A 24587-nucleotide genomic window follows, 5' to 3' on the forward strand; every position below is an offset into this window, starting at 1 on the left:
AAAGTAGTAATTTTTTGGGGATCTGTATTCGAATAGTTGTGGTCACCTCCAAAGTAACTATTTGTTACCCTGGAAAAATAGTTTATTTCCAAAAAGAATACTTGAAACTACAGTTATCCCAGGTCTGCATTACAGTACATCACAGTGACATTATAGTGATATAGTAGCCTACTGTGGTCTAATTTAAACTCATGATCTTTTAGTCACACTGAATCACAGAAGGCCCATGCCAGTACGGGGGGGAAGAGGCCAGCCTGCAACAAGTGTTCACTGACTCAGCCTCCATATGTGGGTGTGTGGACACGTGCTCACGTGTGTGTGTTATGTACGTATATGCACATCTATACATATACAGTATGTCATGTGAATATGCTATGTGTGTCTGAAGGTATCCAACCCAGAATGTTGTTCAGTTCATAAGAACCCCTTTGCTGTAGAATATAAACGATCCAGTGGGTAAGATATAAAAACTAGGCTTAATGCTAAGCTTTGACAGGTTGCTTGGAGACTTCAGATTTTGCAATATGCAGTTCATTTACAATCAGCCTGGGACAGTGGTGGGGAAGGGCTCCTTCGAAGAATGAATGAATAAAACATCAAGCCAATTGATCAAAATGAAGACTTTTTCAGTATTCTAACGAGATATGAGGTGCGCTGTCAGTTCACCTAAACTTCTCCTTGTCAGTTAGTGAGAGTTCCATGAAATATGAATGACAGGTGGATAACATGACTAGAGTGGCAAAATAATATTCATTGCTGACTAAGCCAATACAACTCTATATGCCTATAAGAAGTATCAAGTGGATAACATTGTAGTCTAAAGAATCTTGTCATTACTATTCCACATGTTTGGATAGCAAAATATACAATATATTCCTCACGTAAGGGGCCGTTAGGAATCTCATGCCAATGACACAAATGCCTGTGTCAAAGTTAAGATATTGATTCAATTAGTCATTTTATCAATTAATAATCTGTCCTGTTTGTTGGATGGCTGCATGTTTCAAATGATGCTTGTCACACATTCTGCTCTTTCTGCAGAATCTCTTTGTAAACCTTTTTCTCTCCATCAACAGTGAATGGCACAGATAGATAACAGTTCAACTCAGCAGGAAGGAGACACAAGCGTGACCACACCACCACCCCCTCAAAGCGTGTCCTATACCAAAGTGTGTCCTGTAGCTTACCAGGCTAGCTGATCAATGGTGGTTACATCATCTCTAGAACCTATCAAGTCTTATCACTGACTGAAATAGAAGCATCTCAAAAGCCAAATTACTACTATTGGTCATATATTTAGATAATGCATTTTGGGGTCTTAGCTGATTATGCATTCTGGCATTGAATATGAGGTGCTACACAGACTTTAAAGTAGGCCTTCTGAAACAGACAGTAAAGTGGACCTGGCACACCCTAACTGCAAAGGCATGTGACAGGTAGACACTAGACAAAAACAAATCCCCCAAATGAAAAAGAGAGGATGGATTCTTAGAGGGGCACCGATCCATGCTTCACTTGCTGGTGACATCAGTGGGGCGGGGTGTCACACTCTCTGCCAATGAGATTGAGCGGTGGCGAGGAGCTTAGTGGCAAATGAGATGGAGGATTGTAAACACGCCAGGAGAACACAGAGACACCAATCGATCAGGCCAGTCTGAGATTGATTAATTACTCTGGCTGCGAGAGGTTCTGAGGTGCTGCTGGAGTGACAGAGAAACCTGATCAGAAAAAGATAGATCACCTCCCACCAATCTCCACTAGCTCTCTCACACTTTATATTTGTATACCCCTTTTATTAGGTAGAATGATAGGAATTATAGAATGATAGGTAGATTAGGTAGAATAATACATGTGTTATTAAAAAATGCAGAGTCATTGGGCTATCATGTTAACGTGTGATGGTAGAGGTTTATGAATGAGTGTGAAAGGAGAGGAGGATAACAGCAAGTGGTTACATAAGACAATAAGGTTACTTAAGAAAAGTGTGGTTGGTCGTGGTGGATGTGTAGAGGTATAACGCGAACGTCTAGCAACTAATTGGAAACCTTTCAACTACTTTTTAGCTACTTTGCATATTAGCTAACCCTTCCGTTAACTCCTAACCCTAACCTTAACCCTTAACATTAGCCACCTAGCTAACGTTAGCATTAGCCACCTGGCTAATGTTAGCCACAACAAATTAGAATTCTTATCTAATCATTCGTATAGCAAATTTGCAACATAACGTAGGAATTGCAATTCGTAAAATATCATTCAAATTGTAATTCGTAACATCATGGACGTCCACAAATTAATACATGCCATACCAAACGTAACATATCATACTAATTTGAGTGTCCCAGATTTTTGTTTACTATGTTTTGAGAGAGAGAGAGAGAGAGAGAGAGAGAGAGGCAAATAATACATACAGTACACAACAATTACAGGAAAAACACAAATCACAATCAGAAGTTAATTGCTTTCCCCTCTCATTCACTCTTCAAGTCATTACACTTCAGTTCAGTTCAGTAATCGCTCCACCACACCCTCTCTGATTGCAACATGAGTGGTGTCTGCATTTGGTTTGATCCCAGCTCTGACAGTAGTCACGCTTAGCAAACTACACTATCATCTGTCGCACATGACCTTGAATAAGCATGTACGAAAACAATGTAGTCCCTGATTGAAGATGAGAGTGTTCGGTCCAACAGTTGATCTGAGTTCCCACAATGCAACAGGAAGCACATATCTTAGCGCCGCTTTAATTGCACTAAAATGACAACATGCAGTGAAAGGAGAGGAAATCATAGATTGGGCCAGGTCTGTAGTAGTAGAGGCAGAGAAACCGATACAGTGTCATCATGAGACAATTGCTAGTTAAGCTTGTGTTTTCTTGTGTTCATGAGCCTGCAATATAGAGATTTCTGTAATTTTGTATTGCTATATAAAATAGTTTGGTAGTGGTTGTGAAAATGTTTTGAAGTTCATCTGTAAATTAACATTATTACATGGTTATTACATGTTAATATTCTAAATTATACATGTAGATAGTATGGCAAAGTAGGTTATGGTCAGATATAATGGTCAGATAATCCACTGGGAATCAATCCTTATCTGAATTTGTCATATTTGAACAATAGTACTAGTATGTTGTTGACACCCCATTTCTCCACTTGTGAGTTAATACCATGTAGCTAAATACCATCCAATATCAGGACATCTGCTGGACACGGAGAAAAGGCTTTCTGGACAGATGGTCCCCCTCAGTCTCTCTCTCTCAAATGATTTGTTTCAATCTTGTTGGCTTGATTGTTTCAATCACTTATTCACCCACTTGAAAATCATTCATATCTGAATTATTATCCGAAAGAGGAGTTACCACTATCATGACAAAGAGATAACATTTTTGCTGTCTCTCAGGGAACGAAGATGTAGAACGGTGACTGTGTAAAACAAGCACACCCAATTAAATTAGTGAGAACTGTGAGGGGCTGTGAGGGGAGATGTAAGGGATGTGAGGGGAGATTGTAAGGGCTGTGAGGGGAGATTGTAAGGGCTGTGAGGGGAGATGTAAGGGCTGTGAGGGGAGATGTAAGGGCTGTGAAGGGAGATGTAAGGGCTCTGAGGTGAGATTGTAAGGGCTGTGAGGGGAGATTATAAGGGCAGATGTGAGGGCTGAGGGGAGATTGTAAGGGCTGTGAGAGGAGATGTAAGGGCTGTGAGGGGAGATTGTAAGGGCTGTGAGGGGAGATTGTAAGGGCTGTGAGAGGAGTTTTAAGGGCTGTGAGGAAAGATTGTAAGGGCTGTGAGGAGATGTAAGGGCTGTGAGGGGAGATTGTAAGGGCTGTGAGGGGAGATTGTAAGGGCTGTGAGGGGGGATTGTAAGGGATATAGAAATACTAAAAGGTGGTTAATTAAGAAAGGGGCTGTGCTTTGTCATGGATAATGAAGGCTGGCAGCCCCTGTAGAGAGAAGGAGGGAGAAAAATCTTTACAGACTAAAAGCTTGAGTTTTAATGGACTCAACCCAACTCCCTTTCCCACTCTGTAGGTATGGGGGCTCAGGAGGGCTGTCTGTACGGCTGGAGAGGAGGGGTTGGATGTATGGTTGTAAGGTGGTGCTGGCTGGTGTATTGTACGGTGGTTGTTATGTACCATGTAATGTAGGTAGTTGTGGAACATGATGTGCTTTTATCCTCTAGATCTGACAGACTCCGCAGGGGACAGACAAGTGGACTTACAGCCTCTCCCAAGGGAGTGTGTGTGTGTTTGTTCAGAAACCTCCTCACTCACTTCCATGATAATTGTCATGCACGGCTGTTGTCTTCATAATTCAGAAAATCCCTGACTGCATTTTTTTTTAAATCTCACTTTAATAACCTTGAATTTCATTCTCCTGCTATTCAAAATTCTTCTCCCTGCTGTCTTTTCTTTGTCCAGGTTTTTCCATTAGTTTGCTATATAGAATGTACGATGGTGAAAATGTACACACAAAAAAGGGCCAAACTGAAACTATGATTATAAAAGACTATATGATGGAGATTTTCAATACAATAAAATCATCTTTCAATTTAAAATCATTGTGAAAGCTTCTCTAATATACAATACTTCTCTGTGCCTTTGTCTACAATACTGACAAAATCATTTCTACAGAGTTTGGAAATAATGTACTAGTGCTTTCAGTTTCTTCATCTCATACAGCACTACTGTACCATCATACTGGCCTTGACTTGTAATCATGAAACACACATAAGGACACATACCCTCTTTCCCACACACACGCACGCACACACACAAAAACACAACTGAGATGACAATTAATATACATTTGATCAAGTATGCCAGATTGAACTGAATTTGATATGTCCCAAAAAACTACAGCTCTTGTCCTGATTTCTAAAAACGACATCTCCCAATATCCCGGGTGTTCATAATCACTACAGTTTTACATGTACAGTCGGAGTCCACCATTTATTGGAATCTTGTAGGCTAAGGGGCTAAAGTGCATGATCAAGGTGACTGGCGACAGAGTCACTAACACAGTAGGCACTTAGTGACAGAAATTCTGTTAGGTTAGCTGGTAGACTGCGCATAGTGTTCAGTGTGCTATTCTCTTCTGATTGGGTGAAAGTTAGGAAGTTAAGGAAGATAGTTAAGAGTACTGCTGAGTGAATTTCTGGTGGAACTCTTTTACTTTAGCTAGTAAGATCTTCAGCTTGTCTGTGGGCGGCAGAATGGTCATCCTGGAACGAGGGAAAGAGGAAGAGAGAGAGAGAAAGGGAACTTTGAACGAAATGCAGGGCATTGGAAACTAAAGGCCATATACACTATTTTTCTGTTGCATACATGTCTACCTTGTTAGGTATATCAAAAAGGGAAATTATACCCATCTAAGGATGTGAAAGGCTGTGATAAAATGTTTGAGTAAACTGGGTTGTCCAGACCTGAAGTGGTAGGTGCCGTCCTTCTGTCCAAAGCCACTTCCTGGGACCAGACAGATGCCAGTCTCCTCCAACAGCTTCATACAGTAGAACATGTCTGGAGCCTGGCCAAGCGCCTGGGGGGGAGAGAGAGAGAGACAAAGAGGAAAAGAGGTATTACAGTGGGATGACACATACAGTACTGGTCAAAAGTTTGGACACACCTACTCATTCAAGGGTTTTTCTTTATTTTTACTATTTTCTACATTGTAGAATAATAGTGAAGACATCAAAACTATGAAAAAACACATGGAATCATGTAGTAAACAAAAAAGTGTTAAACAATTCAAAATACAGTATATTTTAGATTTGAAATTCTTCAAAGTAGCCACCATTTGCCTTGAAGACAGCTTTGCACACTCTGGCATTCTCTCAACCAGCTTTATGAGGTAGTCACCTGGAATGCATTTCAATTAACAGGTGTGCCTTGTTAAAAGTTAATTTGTGGAATTTCTTTCCTTCTTAATGGATATGACCCATCAGTTGTGTTGTGACAAGGTAGGGGTGGTATACAGAAGATAGCCCTATTTGGTAAAATACCAAGTCCATATTATGGCAAGAACAGCTCAAATAAGCAAAGAGAAACAACAGTCAATCATTACTTTAAGACATGAAGGTCAGTCAATCCGGAACATTTCAAGAACTTTGAAAGTTTCTTCAAGTGCAATCGCAAAAACCATCAAGCGCAATGATGAAACTGGTTCTCATGAGGACTGCCACAGGAAAGAAAGACCCAGAGTTACCTCTGCTGCAGAGGATAAGTTCATTAGAGTTACCAGCCCCAGAAATTGCAGCTCAAATAAATGCTGCCCAGAGTTCAAGTAACAGACACATCTCAACATCAACTGTTCAGAGGAGACTGCAGGAATCAGGACTTCATAGTCGATTTTTGCTGCAAAGAAACCTCTACTAAAGGACACCAATAAGAAGAAGAGACTTGCTTGAGCCAAGAAACACAAGCAATGAACATTAGACCGGTGGAAATCTGTCCTTTGGTCTGACGAGTCCAAATTAGACATTTTTGGTTCCAACCATCGTCTCTTTGTGAGACGCAAAGTAGGTGAACGGATGATCATGTGTGGTTCCCGCCGTGAAGCATGGAGTAGTGATGGTGTGGGGGTGCTTTGCTGGTGACACTGTCTATGATTTATTTAGAATTCACAGCATTCTGCAGTGATACACCATCCCATCTGGTTTGCGCTTAGTGGGACTATCATTTGTTTTTCAACAGGACAATGACCCAACACACCTCCAGGCTGTTTAAGGGCTATTTGACCAAGGAGAGTGATGGAGTGCTGCATCAGATGACCTGGCCTCCACAATCACCTGACCTCACCCCAATTAAGATGGTTTGAGATGAGTTGGACTGCAGAGTGAATGAAAAGCAGCCAACAAGTGCTCAGCATATGTGGGAACTCCAAGACTGTTGGAAAAGCATTCCACGTGTAGCTGGTTGAGAGAATGCCAAGAGTGTGCAAAGCTGTCCTCAAGGCAAAGGATGACTACTTTGAAGAATCTAAAATATTACATATCTGTTGATTTGTTTAACACTTGTTTGGTTGCTACATGATTCCATATGTGTTATTTCATAGTTTTGATGTCTTCACTATTATTCTACAATGTAGAAAAGAGTACAAATAAAGAAAAACCCTTGAATGAGTAGGTAGGGGTGTCCAAACTTTTGACTGGTACTGTACATACTGTATACAGGAAACGCATCTCACAATCAAATATATCAACTTAATTGGTGTATTTATTTCAACAGGTGATGGGACCATAAACTCTATAATTATCATTTTCTAATTTCCTGGATTAGTATTTCAGTCCTCAACACCAGAGCTGCTGTGTTGTACATCTACTGAATAATGTGTTTGTTTCATATGATTGTGTTTTGCAACCATATGAATAATTGGGTAATTGATGTGTATATAATATATATAGTGTAATTGTTGTTTATTCATGTGTATACAGGGCTAACCCCACAAAGGGGGCCCTGGTAAATTATAGTGGTATTAACTGACCTTAGCTTCCTTGATGGATTTCTCTGGCAGGCTGATGTTAGGGAATGAGTACATGGCTCCCTGAACAGGGTTACAGGTGATCCCAGGTACTGTGTTCAGAATCTGCTCTGTCAGTTTAGCCTTCTCTGCCAGGAGACTGAGGGTGGCAGTGCGCTCCTGGACATGGAGAAGAGTGTGTGTGTGTGGTGTGTGTGGTGTGTGTGGTGTGTGTGTGTGTGTGTGTGTGTGTGTGTGTGTGTGTGTGTGTGTGTGTGTGTGTGTGTGTGTGTGTGTGTGTGTGTGTGTGTGTGTGTGTGTGTGTGGTGTGTGTGTGTGTGTGTGTGTGTGGTGTGTGTGTGGTGTGTGTGTGTGTGTGTGTGTGCGTGTGTGTGTGTGGTGTGTGTGTGTGTGTGTGTGTGTGTGCGTGCGTGTGTGGCACACATACACAATCCATGTATCAATTGTCTCAAGGCTTAAACATCCTTCTTTAACATGTCTCCTCCATCTACACTGATTGAAGTGGATTTAACAAGTGACATCAATAATCCCAGCTTTCACCTGGATTCACCTGGTCAGTCTATGTCAGGGAAAGAGCCAGTGTTCTTAATGTTTTGTATACTCAGTATATATTGAATGTGTGTCCCTATCAATGTTGACAGTCTGGTATGTCATTTAAGTCAATGTCTGCTTAATGACCATATATCATTACCTTCATGAAGGTGATGTGGGAAGGTTCTCCAGGCTGGGGAGAGTTGACCACCAGGTCCATCAGAGCCTGACCAGGGACGGGGGGACACAGTCTGACCGACACCAGCTTAGAGAGCTGGGCCTGCACCTCCGCGTCCATATTAATCACCTCCATGTAACCCCCACGGAAACCACACCTAGCAGGCAGGAGAAGAGAGAGAGAAACCAGAGACTCAGAAGGCAAGACACAACTGCACCATATCTACAGGTCTCCCTATTTCTATATTGGTTGAAGTAGTAAGGTCATATAATGGTTGATATTTCAGGTCATGTTAAAGTAATGAGAATGATCTTACTCTCCCATGTAGCACTTGGAGGTGGAGTGGAAGGACGCCAGTTCTACATTGTCAGAGTACTCTGGTCCCAACTCAAAAAGCACCTTCTTAAAGGAATGGAACTGGCAACCCTCCGCATACACATTATCCTGGTACACCTGGAGGAGAGGGACAGAGAGAGAGGGATGTCAGGGGGTAAGAGATTAATGTAGAGGTGAAATTATGTTTATGAGGAGGATGACAAAAAGGTCTGATTGGTTTACCTCATCAGCCATCAGGAAGAGTCGCTCTTTAGCAGCGAATCGGATCACGCCCTCAATACACTGTCTGCTCTGGACCTGACCTAATCACAGAGTTGGAGAGGGAAAGGTTCAGAATCATATTAGTAGAACTGGGCATTTTGGTTTCTGTCCAAGTGGGATCTTTGTCCTCTGGCGCCATCTAGTGTCATGACTGGGAGGAAAACTGATATTTTGCTAGATAATTAGGAATAACGCAAGAACAGACACAAGAACTGTTTAGAAAGTTGCAAGTTATCTAGAAGGGTGAGTGTAACTGTTTTGGCAGAGCAAAAATACATACACTTCTAATGTTTGAACACAAGAGAGACACCCACATCAAAACACGTCTTCAAGACTCAAATCTTGTCCTCAGTCGCATTTCTTAATGAGGAGAATTGAAACCAAGGCTAAATCAGGAAGTTCAACCCCCCGTTAAGCTTGGCTACTTACCAGTGGGGTTACCAGGGTTGATGATGCAGAGGGCTTTGGGGTTGCAGTGCTTCCTGGCCTCCGCTAGGGAGCTCTCTAGCTCACTAAGGTCCATGCTCCAGCACTTCTCCTCGTTCAGGTAGTAGTTGACCTGTACAGCGCCCAGCTCAGCCAGGGCAGCCGAGTACAGAGGGTACTGAGGGATGGAGATCATCACCCCTGTCCTCGATGCACCCTCACCACACACCAATAGTTTCAGCATGGTCTAGGAAAGACAGGGGAGAGGAGAAGGGAGTGAGTTGGCAAGCAAATGGTAGGTAATTCATGCAATCAATCAATCAATCAAGAATAATAGGTGATAAAGTTGCTGGGAGATAGACCGACTGATAGGTGCACCTCAAGCCTATAATCCCCAAAGCTCTCCTTACGCCTTCCTCTTTATCTGCAGTGAGAATGTTACTTTAAAACACAATTATTTGATTTTGTATTGAGTTCTTACTACGATGCCGTCGCTGGCGCCGGTGGTGAGGTAGACGTTGTCTGGGTCACAGGGTACACCCCCGTCCCGACGCTCGATGTAGCGAGCCACGTCCTGCCGCACACAGTCGATTCCCTGGCTGGCACTGTATGCACCTGAGAGAGAGAGAGAGAGAGAGAGAGAGAGAGAGAGAGAGAGAGAGAGAGAGAGAGAGAGAGAGAGAGAGAGAGCGAGAGAGAGAGAGAGAGAACTCAATACACTACACTGCTCCAGGACCGGAGTTGGAGGTCATTTCATTGTTTATGCGGTCACCAAAAGGCTAACACAGGCCTATTGGCCAAAACATAATTATATTTTAACTTACATCCTTACAATACACATTCCATCCAGTGCATGAACAACATACCCACACTACCGCCTCCACAAGCCTGCAGAATGCGTCGTGCTCTGTTTTTGGCATCCTCTGGAAACATGTTTTCATTCAATAGTTCCGGGTAGGAGCAGAGTGCCAAGACCTTGAGGAGGAAGGGAGGACAGAGAGTAAGGTGAGGAACAGGCAGAAGTTGATGCTGAATAATGTACACAAATCTGCATGAAACACCACATGAATCTGCATGAAAAGGTCACAATGTGTTTTCGCCTTAGACAGAACGGTTTCAAATGATAAAGGAGAATGAAAGACATCCTGTAATCAAAAGGAGAACTGAGGTATTAAATAAATAGTTTGGAACTTAGGGAATAAAAGCAGACCTGTCGGAAGAAGGTGATTGGCTGCTGGCCCATGGCATGGGCGTCACCGATGTTGGCCTTGATGACCTCAGTGAAAGGCTTCTTCACTCCCTTCAGGACACAGAAACAAGACACAAAATGATGAAAAGACTAGGGCAAGGAAGAAAGAGATGGATGAAAGATTTGCTGGATCCCAGGGGTGTGCAGTGCAGAAATGCAGACCAATACGTTACCTTATTCTTTATAAACCTATAAACTCATACTTAACCATTTCTAACTACTTAATCTGAGTGTGTCCCTCTATAACTAAGACATGAGTATGAGGTCACGTCCTCCTAGACTCCAGCCACGGCTCTAATCTCAGATGTCTCCACTACCTCAGGTAAAGCTAACGGTGCCCATCTACTGTAGTCATGCTATCAGGAGAACAAACAAGAGCTCTGGAAAAGGCTTGACATTGGCGTCAGCTATATTTCTCTTTCTGTCTCACTCTCTTTCTCCCTCCCTCTCACACACTGTCTCATTCTTTCTCTCCCTCCCTCCTCTCCTCTCCCAACCTCTCTCTCTCTCTCTCTCTCTCAAACAATGGTAGTCGATAGCAAATGCACTAAAATAGACAACCCTTAGTAACAGCCAAACAGCTCTTTATAATTTGATTTACCAAGTGTTTTTACTTATTCAACTCTCAAGCACAAACACAATATCAGGTATAGTCTTTTGCAAATATCAGGTATAGTCTTTTGCAAACATCAGGTATAGTCTTTTGCAAACATCAGGTATAGTCTTATGCAAACATCAGGTATAGTCTTTTGCAAACATCAGGTATAGTCTTTTGCAAACATCAGGTATAGTCTTATGCAAATATCAGGTATAGTCTTATGCAAATATCAGGTATAGTCTTATGCAAATATCAGGTATAGTCTTATGCAAATATCAGGTATAGTCTTATGCAAACATCAGGTATAGTCTTTTGCAAACATCAGGTATAGTCTTTTGCAAACATCAGGTATAGTCTTTTGCAAACATCAGGTATAGTCTTATGCAAATATCAGGTATAGTCTTATGCAAACATCAGGTATAGTCTTTTGCAAATATCAGGTATAGTCTTTTGCAAACATCAGGTATAGTCTTATGCAAATATCAGGTATAGTCTTATGCAAACATCAGGTATAGTCTTATGCAAACATCAGGTATAGTCTTATGCAAACATCAGGTATAGTCTTTTGCAAACATCAGGTATAGTCTTATGCAAACATCAGGTATAGTCTTATGCAAATATCAGGTATAGTCTTTTGCAAACATCAGGTATAGTCTTATGCAAACATCAGGTATAGTCTTATGCAAACATCAGGTATAGTCTTATGCAAACATCAGGTATAGTCTTATGCAAACATCAGGTATAGTCTTATGCAAACATCAGGTATAGTCTTATGCAAACATCAGGTATAGTCTTATGCAAACATCAGGTATAGTCTTATGCAAACATGCATTGGTTCAATACATGCTCTCCACTCCCCTTGCCTTTTGTCCTAAAATGTAGGACATTAGCGCTGTAAAAAACATAAAACGGGAGTAATACAATCCAATGTTAGCGGCCTCTGTGAAGGTGTAATGTGTAAAGGGAGGCAGGGTTTGCAAATGATAAGATAAGACACACCTACCTACAAATACATACCACGTAATGTGCATCTACGTGTGTTTGGAAGCAGGGTGGAGGGAGTCAAAACTCACCTTGAGTGTACAAAACATTAGGAACACTGTCCTAATATTGAGTTGCACCACCTTTTGCCCTCATAACAGCCTCAATGTGTCGGGGCATGGACTCTACAAGGTGTCGAAAGCGTTCCATAGGGATGCTGGCCCATGTTGACTCCAATGCTTCCCACAGTTGTGTCAAGTTGGCTGGATGTCCTTTGGGTAGTGGACCATTCATGATACACACAGGAACTGTTGAGCGTGAAAAACCCAGCAGTGTTCACTCAAACTGGAGCGCCTGGCACCTACTACCATACCCCGTTTATAGGCACTTAAATCTTTTGTCTTAACTATTCACCCTCTGAATGGTAAACATACATAATCAATGTCTCCGTTGTCTAAAGGCTTGAAAATCCTTCTTTAACCTGTCTCCTTACCTTCATCTACACTGATTTAAGTGAATTTAATTAGTGACATCAATAAGGGTTCATAGCTTTCACCTGGATTCCCCTGGTCAGTCTATATCACAGAAAGAACATGTGTTCATAATGTTTTGTGCACTCAGTGTATATTAAAGCAGAGAAAATGCTATGTGGAAAACAAAAAGAGACACACATTCCCAGGCTGCCTGAAAGCCTTGTCAAGTGTTGCATCAGCTAGACTCCAGCTGTAGAAACATACAGACGTTAAGTAGTAAAGCAGGTGTCAACTGCAGAGTTTAAAAAAAATAGACTCAAAAGAGACATAGAGAATGGTAAAAACTGAATTTGGGGAGGTTTTTAGGGAGTGTGGTGACATTATGTACTTATAAGCCAATAGAAACAGGGGGTAGCTGTCTGTACCATTTTCTCTGTCCTTATAGGTCAATAAAATGCCACTACTTAGCTACTTCTCTCAGAATACAGTAACGGAGAACAATATGTCAAGCAGTTGAATGTATCAAACTGGCCTTGATGGATGATGGAACTGAACTGGCCAAGAACACAGACTCCTCAGTGAGTGTCCAGATGTTTGGTATTTGACACCCTATATAACAAGATAGACAGCGGTTGGTGGCCTCAAGTGGAACTCATTCAAACTCAGTGGGAAGCAAAGCAGGCCCGCTGTTGTTCTACTCACCAGAGACTCTATCCAATCTAATTGGGCCAGCTGAACCAGCAATGACCACCAAAGTTCACAACAGAAGAAAAAAACTACTACACTCCAATCGGTCACACGACAGAGGTGTTTCTGCAGTCTAGACCAATCACAAACAACAGGGAGAATGACACCCACGGAATACAAAGGATCTCCCATTCCACTCATGCTGAGAGTAGATAGTAGCCTACATTTCACTGCTAACAGATGTGCAAAAAAAGAAAAAAAGTGGGTCCCCAGCCTTCATACTGAGAGTAGAGAGTACATACTGTATTGTTAAAAACATATGAACTTTCTAAAATGTCCTAAGAAGCTTCCTAAGAGTTCCTAAGAAGGTATTTTATCTCAGCAGGGCTTTTTAAATTGTCACAGATTAAGAACACCTAGCGGACCCCTTGTTGACACATACACTGATTAAGTCCTATGGCTTGTCAGAGTGCTGTCTATTGCATGTTCTTTGTAAGATGATTGAGACTAGCCTACGGTTGATGTTGTCCTCTCTCTAATGCTTAACTCTGTTCTCTAGTGTTTTTTTGCTCTTTTTGCACGTGTACGTTTATTTGCCTCTCCTTTTCTGTCTCTGACAAGTAGCATCGTAATTGGTCTGGCAAAACAAATTTGAAGTCTGGCCAAAGAAAGTGACATCATTATGGATTCTAGTTTACTCTTCAAGGCAGGAGATGTAACATGATGCCTTTCATTCATTAAAGAAAGTGACAGTGTGCTGTGCTATTGCACAATCTTCCCGCAGTCTCCACGGTTACCCCTGAGGATGTAGAAGGCATCTCCGTGGGCCTCTAGCCTGGTCCTAGATCTGTTGTGACTAGGAGTTGGTAAGACAGCGAAAACAGATCTGTGAACAAACTAGTGGGCCTTCTGTTCACCGTTCATCAGCCAACCGATGAGCAAGGAACAAAAGCTCTGACTGACATGATTTGGGCTGGATTTGTTGATGTGACGTTGTTGTGCTCACACTGTTTTTTCTCTTTCTGCTTGGCTAAGAGGGGAATTAACTAATGATGACTATTTAAGTCGTCTCAGGTATCAGAACATTTTCCTGAACTTTATCTGCACCTGAAACACTGCAGTTCCTCTGAGCCCTCAAAAAAGGTTTGTATGTTAGTAAGACAACATAGAGACAGGGTGAAAAGAGGATAGAGAGAGAGCAGAGAAAGACAAAAATGTATTTTGTTGAAAGTGTGTGTTCTTTCCTTACCTAGTTTAGATAAAGGCAAGCAAGTGAATGTAAGCTTTGTGCCCTGTTTTCACATACAAGCCTAACACTCACCAGAGCTCAGTTTAAAAAGCAGGTATTCTTAGTTACAAAAGACAAGACTGGTTTGGCCCAGCTATACTTGGAAGAGTCTACAGATAGACTACACCTGATACAGCACATGGTTTGTGTGTTAGTTTGATATTTGGATGTCCCCATACATAACAAAACACACATTGTTTCTATTTCTAGGTGCTCAGTATGACATAATGATGTAATAACTTATTGGGAAACCCCTGAGGTAGGCTCCTGAATGACCAACCTGCCCCAAAGCCAGGTAGGCTCCTGAATGACCAACCTGCCCCAAAGCCAGGTAGACTCCTGAATGACCAACCTGCCCCAAAGCCAGGTAGGCTCCCGAATGACCAACCTGCCCCAAAGCCAGGTAGACTCCTGAATGACCAACCTGCCCCAAAGACAGGTAGGCTCCTGAATGACCAACCTGCCCCAAAGCCAGGTAGACTCCTGAATGACCAACCTGCCCCAAAGCCAGGTAGGCTCCTGAAAGACCAACCTGCCCCAAAGCCAGGTAGGGTACTGAATGACCAACCTGCCCCAAAGCCAGGTAGGCTCCTGAATGACCAACCTGCCCCAAAGCCAGGTAGGCTCCTGAATGACCAACCTGCCCCAAAGCCAGGTAGACTCCTGAATGACCAACCTGCCCCAAAGCCAGGTAGGCTCCCGAATGACCAACCTGCCCCAAAGCCAGGTAGACTCCTGAATGACCAACCTGCCCCAAAGACAGGTAGGCTCCTGAATGACCAACCTGCCCCAAAGCCAGGTAGACTCCTGAATGACCAACCTGCCCCAAAGCCAGGTAGGCTCCTGAAAGACCAACCTGCCCCAAAGCCAGGTAGGGTACTGAATGACCAACCTGCCCCAAAGCCAGGTAGGCTCCCGAATGACCAACCTGCCCCAAAGCCAGGTAGACTCATGAATGACCAACCTGCCCCAAAGCCAGGTAGGCTCCTGAAAGACCAACCTGCCCCAAAGCCAGGTAGGCTCCTGAAAGACCAACCTGCCCCAAAGCCAGGTAGACTCCTGAATGACCAACCTGCCCCAAAGACAGGTAGGCTCCTGAATGACCAACCTGCCCCAAAGCCAGGTAGACCCTGAATGACCAACCTGCCCCAACGCCAGGTAGGGTACTGAATGACCAACCTGCTCCAAAGCCAGGTAGGCTCCTGGTTGCCTGGGGTGTTTGAGGATGAGTCAGAACAAATAAAAGAGAAAATCCATGAAGATTACATTTTGCATTTTGGTAAAGCCATAGGGCCGTCTGGCAAAGGTCACCATAGACCATATGGCAGTCCCTCCACCCCCCTACCCAGCTAGAGAGTGTACCTCTCTCTCTCTCAAACACAGAGACACTTCAATCTTTTTCCTAGAAATAGCACTCAGATTGGGCCACTTTGCACACTACACTGGAATCAGTAAACTATCTCTGGGTTTCCATGTCAACCCCTGAAAGCAAGAGGGGATGGGGCAGCTAGTTAGCGGAGTGCGCGCTAATAGCGTTTCAATCGGTGACATCACTCGCTCTGAGATCTTGAAGTAGTTGTTCTCCTTGCTCTGCAGGGGCCGCGGCTTTTGTGGAGCGATGGGTACCGATGCTTCGGAGGGTGGCTGTTGTCGATAAGGATTACACTTACACTTATATTCGGATCTTTATGGAGCAAGTGAAACAGTATAGCTTCCGTCCCTCTACTCGCCCCTACCTGGGCTCGAACCAGGGACCCTCTGCACACATTGACAACAGCCACCCTCCGAAGCATCATTACCCATCGCTCCACAAAAGCCTTGCAGAGCAAGGGGGACAACTACTTCAAGATCTCAGAGCGAGTGATGTCACCGATTGAAACGCTATTAGCGCGCACCCCGCTAACTAGCTCGCCATTTCACATCGGTTACAGAAGTAGATTACTGACCGAGGGGCCCCCATTGATTTTGTGTGTCATTCTCAATCAGATATCATATTAAAACCATTACTCATATTAAAAATGCTAACATGTCTCTCCACCCTACGGCAGAAGTTGTAGAATTGCAGGAACATTTCTGTAAAACTGCAAATCATTCTCTTCACCCGATGGTGGGGAGAGAATGACATTTTACTAAGGGCCCCCAAAAGGCTGAGGCCGGCTCCGACTGCATGTGTGGGTATGGATGTGAGTACACGGACCCACGAGCAACTAAAGCCCCTCATGATGAGTTCAGATTTTTTTGTGGCCACTACCCCCCATCAGTGTTTCCCATCTCTGGTCTAGATCATTCACCCATTTCACATAACAAATGTCACAGGACTGCAGGGGGGCTATAGGAGTGATGAGTTATTGCTTTTAAGAGAGTTAAAGGAGACAGTGGTATTGGTCTGGGGTAAAGTGAGGATTTGACCTCCGACCTCTGATGATAGATGACATACTGTACGACATTGTGAGGTCAGACGTTTAAATAGAGCTGATGTAAAAACAGACCACAGACTGAACTGAATCTCTCAGTTTTCTGTTTGACTTGTGGACTTTGACCTGAATCTTTCTCAGCTCAGAGAAGAACTCTGATACTGTATAACAGAGAACAAACAGTGACAAGGGCGAGAGAGACACAGAGGGAGAGAGAGACACAGAGACAAAGGGAGAGAGACAGAGAGACAGAGGGTGAGGGAGAGACACAGAGACAGAGGGTGAGGGAGAGACACAGAGACAGAGGGTGAGGGAGAGACAGAGACAGAGGGTGAAGGAGAGACACAGAGACAGAGGGTGAAGGAGAGACACAGAGACAGAGGGTGAAGGAGAGAGAGATACAGAGACAGAGGGTGAAGGAGAGAGAGACAGAGACAGAGGGTGAAGGAGAGAGAGACACAGAGACAGGGTGAAGGAGAGAGAGACACAGAGGGTGAGGGAGAGAGAGAGACACAGAGACAGAGGGTGAGAGAGACACAGAGACAGAGGGAGAGAGAGACAGAGGGTGAGGGAGAGACACAGAGACAGAGGGTGAAGGAGAGACACAGAGACAGAGGGTGAAGGAGAGAGAGATACAGAGACAGAGGGTGAAGGAGAGAGAGAGAGAGACAGAGACAGAGGGTGAAGGAGAGAGAGACACAGAGACAGGGTGAAGGAGAGAGAGACACAGAGGGTGAGGGAGAGAGAGACACGGAGACAGAGGGTGAGAGAGACACAGAGACAGAGGGAGAGAGAGACACAGAGACAGAGGGAGAGAGAGACACAGAGACAGAGGGAGAGAGAGAGAGAGAGGCAAAGGGTGAGGGAGAGAGAGAGACAGGGGGTGAGGGAGATAGAGAGACACAGAGACAGAGGGTGAGAGAGACACAGAGACAGAGGGTGAGAGAGACACAGAGACAGAGGGTGAGAGAGACACACAGAGACAGAGGGAGAGAGAGACAGAGTTTGAGGGAGAGAGAGAGAGAGGCAAATGGTGAGGGAGAGAGAGAGACAGAGGGTGAGGGAGCGAGAGAGAGAGAGAGAGAGAGAGAGAGAGAGAGAGAGAGAGAGAGGCAAAGGGTGAGGGAGAGAGAGATGCAAAGGGTGAGGGAGCGAGAGACACAGAGACAGAGGTGAGGGTCAATCTGCCTGCCTTCAAAATCAACAGATGACCAACAGAAGGCTCAACAAACCTGAAAAAATGTCAACTAACCTTCAAGGTAGTAGACTTTGGCAGGAGGGTGACACACTGGGTGTGTGAGCAAATGCACCCAAAAAGTCTAGATTTTGGTGAACAGTTAGGCTGGAGGGCAAAGGGAAGTGCAAGCACATGACAAGAGTTGCTAAAGTCACTGTAAACCAGTTATTGCACAACTAGTACAAGGCTACACACAAATGGAATTTATCCAAGTGAAATGGAAAGAGAAAGGGAAAGGGGGATACCTAGTCAGTTGTACAACTGAATGCATTCAACTGAAATGTGTTTACTGCACTTAACCTAACCCCTCTGAATCAGAGAGGTGCGGGGTAGAGGTTGACCGATTAATCGGAATGGACGATTAATTGGGCCCGATTTCATGTTTTCATAACAATCGGAAATCTGTATTTTTGGACACTGATTTGGCCTATTTTTTTATTTTTTATTTTTTTATTACACCTTTAGTTAATCTTTATTTAACTAGGCAAGTCAGTTAAGAACACATTCTTATTTTCAATGACGGCCTAGGAACGGTGGGTTAACTGCCTCATTCAGGGGCAGAACGTCAGACTTTCTTAAAATCAATACACAGAAGTATATATTTTTAAACCTGCATATTTAGCTAAAAGAAATCCAGGTTAGCAGGCAATATTAACCAGGTGAAATTGTGTCACTTCTCTTGCGTTCATTGCACGCAGTCAGTGTATATGCAACAGTTTGGGGCACCTAATTTGCCAGAATTTTACGTAATTATGACATAACATTGAAGGTTGTGCAATGTAACAGGAATATTTAGACTTATGGATGCCACCCGTTAGATAAAATACGGAACGGTTCCGTTTTTCACTGAAAGAATAAACGTCTTGTTTTCGAGATGATAGGTTCCGGATTCGACCATATTAATGACCTAAAGCTCGTATTTCTGTGAGTTATGTTATAATTAAGTCTATGATTTGATAGAGCAGTCTGACTGAGCAATGGTAGGCAGCAGCAGGCTCATAAGCATTCATTCAAACAGCACTTTGCCAGCAGCTTTACCAACAGCGTTTGCCAGCAGCTGTTTATGACTTCAAGTCTATCAACTCCCAAGATTAGGCTGGTGTAACCGATGTGAAATGGCTAGCTAGTTAGCGGGGTGCGCGCTAATAACACTCGCTCTGAGACTTGGAGTGGTTGTTTCCCTTGCTCTGCATGGGTAAAGCTGCTTCGAGGGTAGCTGTTGTCGTTGTGTTCCTGGTTCGAGCCCAGGTAGGAGCGAGGAGAGGGACGGAAGCTATACTGTTACACTGGCAATACTAAAGTGCCTATAAGAAAATCCAATAGTCAAAGGTTAATGAAATACAAATGGTATAGAGAGAAATAGTCCTATAATTCCTATAATAACTACAACCTAAAACTTCTTACCTGGGAATATTGAAGACTCATGTTAAAAGGAACCAGCAGCTTTCATATGTTCTCCTGTTCTGAGCAAGGAACTTAAACGTTAGCTTTCTTACATGGCACATATTGCACTTTTACTTTCTTCTCCAGCACTTTGTTTTTGCATTATTTAAACCAAATTGAACATGTTTCATTATTTATTTGAGGCTAAATTAATTTTATTTATGTATTATATTAAGTTAAAATAAGTCTTCATTCAGTATTGTTGTAATTGTCATTATTACAAATACATTTTTTTTTTTATCGTCCGATTAATCGGCATCGGGTTTTTTGTCCTCCAATAATCGGTATCGGTGTTGAAAAATCATAATCGGTCAACCTCTAGAGCGGGGTGCTGCCATAATCGTCCACCTATTCGGCACCCAGGGAACAGTGGGTTAACTGCCTTGCTCAGGGCAGAATGACAGATTTTTACCTGTGAGTAATTATTGAGCTTCCGGTCTCAGTGAAAGAAAAGGTACTCAACAGGAATTCTAATCAAATCAAATTTTATTTATCACATGTGCTGAATACAACAGGTGTAAACCTTAGCGTGAAATGTGTACTTACAAACTCTTATTTTCTTAAAACTACATTGTTGGTTAAGAAAATATTTACTAAATAAACTAAAGTAAAAAAATTAACACAATATAATGACAATAATAAGGCTATGTACAGGGGGTACCGGTACCGTGTCAATGTGTGGGGGCACTGGTTAGTCGAGGTAATTGAGGTAAGATGTACATGTAGGTAGGGGTAAAAGTGACTAGGCAATCAGGATATATAATAAACAGAGTAGCAGCAGCATATGTGAAGAGTGTGAACGTGTGTCCACAGTATGTGTGAGTGTGTGTGAATCCAGCCACCCAAGTCATAGACTGTTCTCTCTGTTATCACACGGCAAGCGGCACCGGAGTGCCAAGTCGACAGTTAAATTACATTTCCTGCAATTCTGTACATTTTGACATTGCTTATAACATAAGCAATGTCAAACATAACATGTTCATATGCTATCTGGGGGCCCCCTGACCTCCAGTGGGCACCCAACCAATATATATATAGTAACTAACTTTATGTCCTGAATACAAAGCGCAACCTAAAACACAAGGCCAAGTTTACACTGGAGTTACTAACCAAGATGACATTGAATGTTCCTGAGTGACCTAGTTACAGTTTTGACATAAATCGGCTTGGAAATCTATGGCAAGACTTGAAAATGGCTGTCTAGCAATGAACAATAACCAACTTGAAAGAGCTTGAAGAATTTTGAAAATAAGAATGTGCAAATATTGTACAATCCAGGTGTGCAAAGCTCTTAGAGACTGTAATCGCTGCCAAAGGTGATTCTAACATGTATTGACTCAGGGAGGTTAATACTTATGTAATGAAGATATATTTGTGTTTTATTTTTCATAATTTCTTTACAAATATTAGAATTGTTCTTCCACTTTCAAATTACAGTGTATTTTGTGTAGATCATTGAAAAAAAAAGACAATTAAATCCATTTTAATCTCACATTTTAACACAACACAACATGGAAAAACTCTAGAGGTGTGAATACTTTCTGAAGAACTGTATATATTGTGGAACTTTCACCTATGGATCAAATGTTGTCATAACAGATCTGTGGCAAAGCAGTGATGGCAAACGAGCTTGGTACAGGGATATACAGTATCAGTCAAAAGTTTGGACACACCTACTCATTCAAGGGTTTTTCTTTATTTGTACTATTTTTTACATTGTAGAATAATAGTGAAGACATCAAAACTATGAAATAACAATATCATGTAGTAACCCTCTGTCTCATGTAGTAACCATTTTATATTTGAGATTCTTCAAAGTAACCACCATTTGCCTTGATGACAGCTTTGCACACTCTTGGCATTCTCTCAACCAGCTATATGAGGAAGGCTTTTCCAACAGTCTTGAAGGAGTTCCCACATATGCTGAGCACTTGATGGCTGCTTTTTCTTCACTCTGCAGTCCAACTCATCCCAAACCATCTCAATTGGGTTGAGGTCAGGTGATTGTGGTCAGGTGATGCAGGACCATCACTCTCCTTATTGGTCAAATAGCCCTTACCGTGGCGGAGATCTTTGTGGGCTATACTCAGCCTTGTCTCAGGATGGTAAGTTGGTGGTTGAAGATATCCCTCTAGTGGTGTGGGGGCTGTGCTTTGGCAAAGTGGGTGGGGTTATAGCCTTCCTGTTTGGCCCTGTCCGGGGGTATCATAGGATGGGGCCACAGTGTCTCCTGACCCCTCCTGTCTCAGCCTCCAGTATTTATGCTGCAGTAGTTTATGTGTCGGGGGCTAGGGTCAGTTTGTTATATCTGGAGTACTTCTCCTGTCTTATAATTCTCTCTTTCTTTCTCTCTCTCAGAGGACCTGAGCCCTAGGACCATGCCTCAGGACTACCTGGCATGATGACTCCTTGCTGTCCCCAGTCCACCTGGCCGTGCTGCTGCTCTAGTTTCAACTGTTCTGCCTGCGGCAAAGCACCCCCACATCATCACACCTACTCCATGCTTCACGGTGGGAATCATCGGTGGGAATCATACATTTCATGGTGGGAATCATCCGATTACCTACTCTGTGTCTCACAAAGAAACGGTGGTTGGAAACAAAAATCTCTCATTTGGACTCGTTAGACCAAAGGACAGATTTCCACCGGTCTAATGTTCATTGCTCATGTTTCGTGGCCCAAGCAAGTCTCTTCTTATTGGTTAGTAGTGTTTGGTTAGTAGTGGTTTTCTGACTGCACTTGAAGAAACTTTCAAAGTTATAGAAATGTTCTAAATTGACTGAGATTCATGTCTTAAAGTAAGGATGGACTGTTGTTTCCCATTGCTTATTTGAGCTGTTATTTCCATAATATGGACTTGATCTTTTACCAAATAGGGCTATCTTCTGTATACCACCCATACCTTGTCACAAAACAAGTGATTGGCTCAAACGCATTAAAAAGGAAAGAAATTCCACAAATTAACACTTTTTTGGTTACTACATGATTCCATATGTGTTATTTCATAGTTGTGATGTCTTCACTATTATTCTACAATGTAGACAATCGTAAAAATAAAGACAAACCATGGAATTAATTAGGTGTGTCCAAACTTTTGACAGGTACTGTACATCATTTGTACATGCAAATCTGCTTGGAATCAGCGTTTGATTATTTAAACAATCAGTCTTAATTTAACTTCAGAGTTGCTTGTTTTTTCTTATGGCATTTACAGAGACATCTTTAGCCAGTGACAGGCCACCAAAATCGTCTCGTCAACTATATTACGCAAGTTTAACAAGCGTGTCACTCTGCTACAGTTGCAATTTCAGAAAAGCAGAGCCAGTGAGGCCTTAAAAGTCAGACTGGTGCAGTGAGTGTAGGTGAAATACTGACAATGCATGGGACAGTGTCAGAGATTGCTTTCCCACTTTGAAAACTGCAATATATTTCGAACTGAGAGAAACTAATCATTTGCGTGTAGGGTAGTCTAAATCACAATACGATTTAATTAATAACGTTTATTTTAAGCATACCTCTCTCAGCTCTTTCTCGATCTGCATGGCGCGCTGTACAATGGGTCCGCGCACCGCATACTCCACGTTCTTCACCGTGGGGTTCATGGTGTCGATGGTCAACACCTTGTCCCGGGAGAACACTCCATTCTCGGTCATTTTCTCTTGGGCAAGTCCACGCCGCCGTTCGCTGACTCCTGAACGTGCTATATTCTGGGGGGGGAAAGGTGACAGCTGAGAGGGAATCAGCATTGAGCGGACCCCAGAGACGAGGTACCCCGCGGGGTCTTGCGCCCCGCCGCCGAAAAACCATACATTTCCTCCTTTCAAAACGCTCACGCTTCTGGATGGTAAAATTTGTCCTATGCGCGAAGCAGACATGTTACAATATTCTATCTCTTTAGATGTGAAGTGCTGCGATCCCTCTACGCTCAATGAATGCACACACACAGACAACTGTTTGTTGTGCAGTTGGCTAAAAAAATGTTTTTTTTTAAGTCAACCAGGGCTTTGAACCTTGCAATTACGATAGAATGAGGTGAGTTTTTTTTTATTCAGGGGAAGTGATAGAAGATCTGTTTCCCCAACCAGTTATTCACAGATTGGTGCACTCTTTTCTCTTCTGCACACCGCACACATTGTAACATTACACCCCCATACACCCCTTTTGTGAGTTTAATCCAACCTGCATCCCCATTTGCCTACGCACGGATAAATTGTCAGTCAGGGTCGGATCTCTGGTTACCGAGACGACAGACACAATCGATAAGCCAATGCGAGGAGACCGGGCGCAGCTTCAAACCTGCTCCCTTTCCATGGAACTCCCTCTCTTTCGTTTGTTAACACACACCCGGCAGCGCACTCTAGACTACTGGGAGGAGACTGCTGACCAGGCCATTCTGCAGACAGTTTGCGCAACTCCTCCTAATTGAACTCAAGCCGTTCTCCCACTGCTTGTAGCAGCAGCATATTTACACGAAATGTGCACTGTGCTCAACTGGTTTGCTCAACTGGTGAAGTTTTAAGGGCCCTCCACACCAGGCTAGTTTTAGTGTGAATGACTGAGGTAGATGTTGCTTTATTTATAGCTGACAGTTCTTTAACATAAATGCTAAATTCAAATGATACAGCATTCCTAAATAACCTTTCATATAGACTACTTTCAGTAGGCCTTACCCCTAGTGCAATTTTCCTAATTACATCATTGGGTTGATGAGCATGGTGACAGTGGATAGGAGATCTCCATTGCAACAGTGTGGACAGATTTGACTCAAAGATCAACTATTGACTTACAAAGTTTCAAGTATCAAAGTGGTCTGATAAGGGACATAATTTAGTCAAAGTGATTTAGTTCTGTATTAAGATAGACCGCTGTGCCACTCGGGAGCCCTAAGGCACTGCATCTCAGTGCTAGAGACATCACTACAGATCTTGGTTAGTTTCCAGGCTGTATCACAACTGGCAGTGATTGGGAGTCCCATAGGGCGGCGCACAATTGGCCCAGCGTCATCCGGG

General features: G+C 43.0%; 1 protein-coding gene across 4 annotated transcripts; it reads right to left on the reverse strand.

Moving 5' to 3' along the window:
- Window positions 1–1888: 1888 nt before the first annotated feature.
- Window positions 1889–23929, reverse strand: LOC109875353 (alanine aminotransferase 2-like). 4 transcript variants are annotated; one of them, XM_020467682.2, is made up of 12 exons: window positions 23758–23927; window positions 23094–23285; window positions 10419–10508; window positions 10075–10183; window positions 9690–9823; window positions 9212–9455; window positions 8744–8823; window positions 8502–8638; window positions 8168–8342; window positions 7480–7635; window positions 5423–5535; window positions 1889–5221 (listed from the first exon to the last, which is right to left on the reverse strand). In XM_020467682.2, exons 1-12 carry the CDS (start codon window positions 23767–23769, stop codon window positions 5131–5133), a joined length of 1533 nt encoding a protein of 510 aa, XP_020323271.1. In that variant the 5' UTR covers window positions 23770–23927; the 3' UTR covers window positions 1889–5130. The 4 variants fall into 4 exon arrangements, with proteins under 4 accessions (XP_020323271.1, XP_020323272.1, XP_020323270.1 ...); XM_020467683.2 differs by having other exon boundaries at window positions 23782–23925; XM_020467681.2 differs by having other exon boundaries at window positions 23094–23929.
- Window positions 23930–24587: the final 658 nt, after the last annotated feature.

Source organism: Oncorhynchus kisutch, linkage group LG30 (assembly GCF_002021735.2).
Source record: "Oncorhynchus kisutch isolate 150728-3 linkage group LG30, Okis_V2, whole genome shotgun sequence".
Taxonomy (NCBI): domain Eukaryota; kingdom Metazoa; phylum Chordata; class Actinopteri; order Salmoniformes; family Salmonidae; genus Oncorhynchus; species Oncorhynchus kisutch.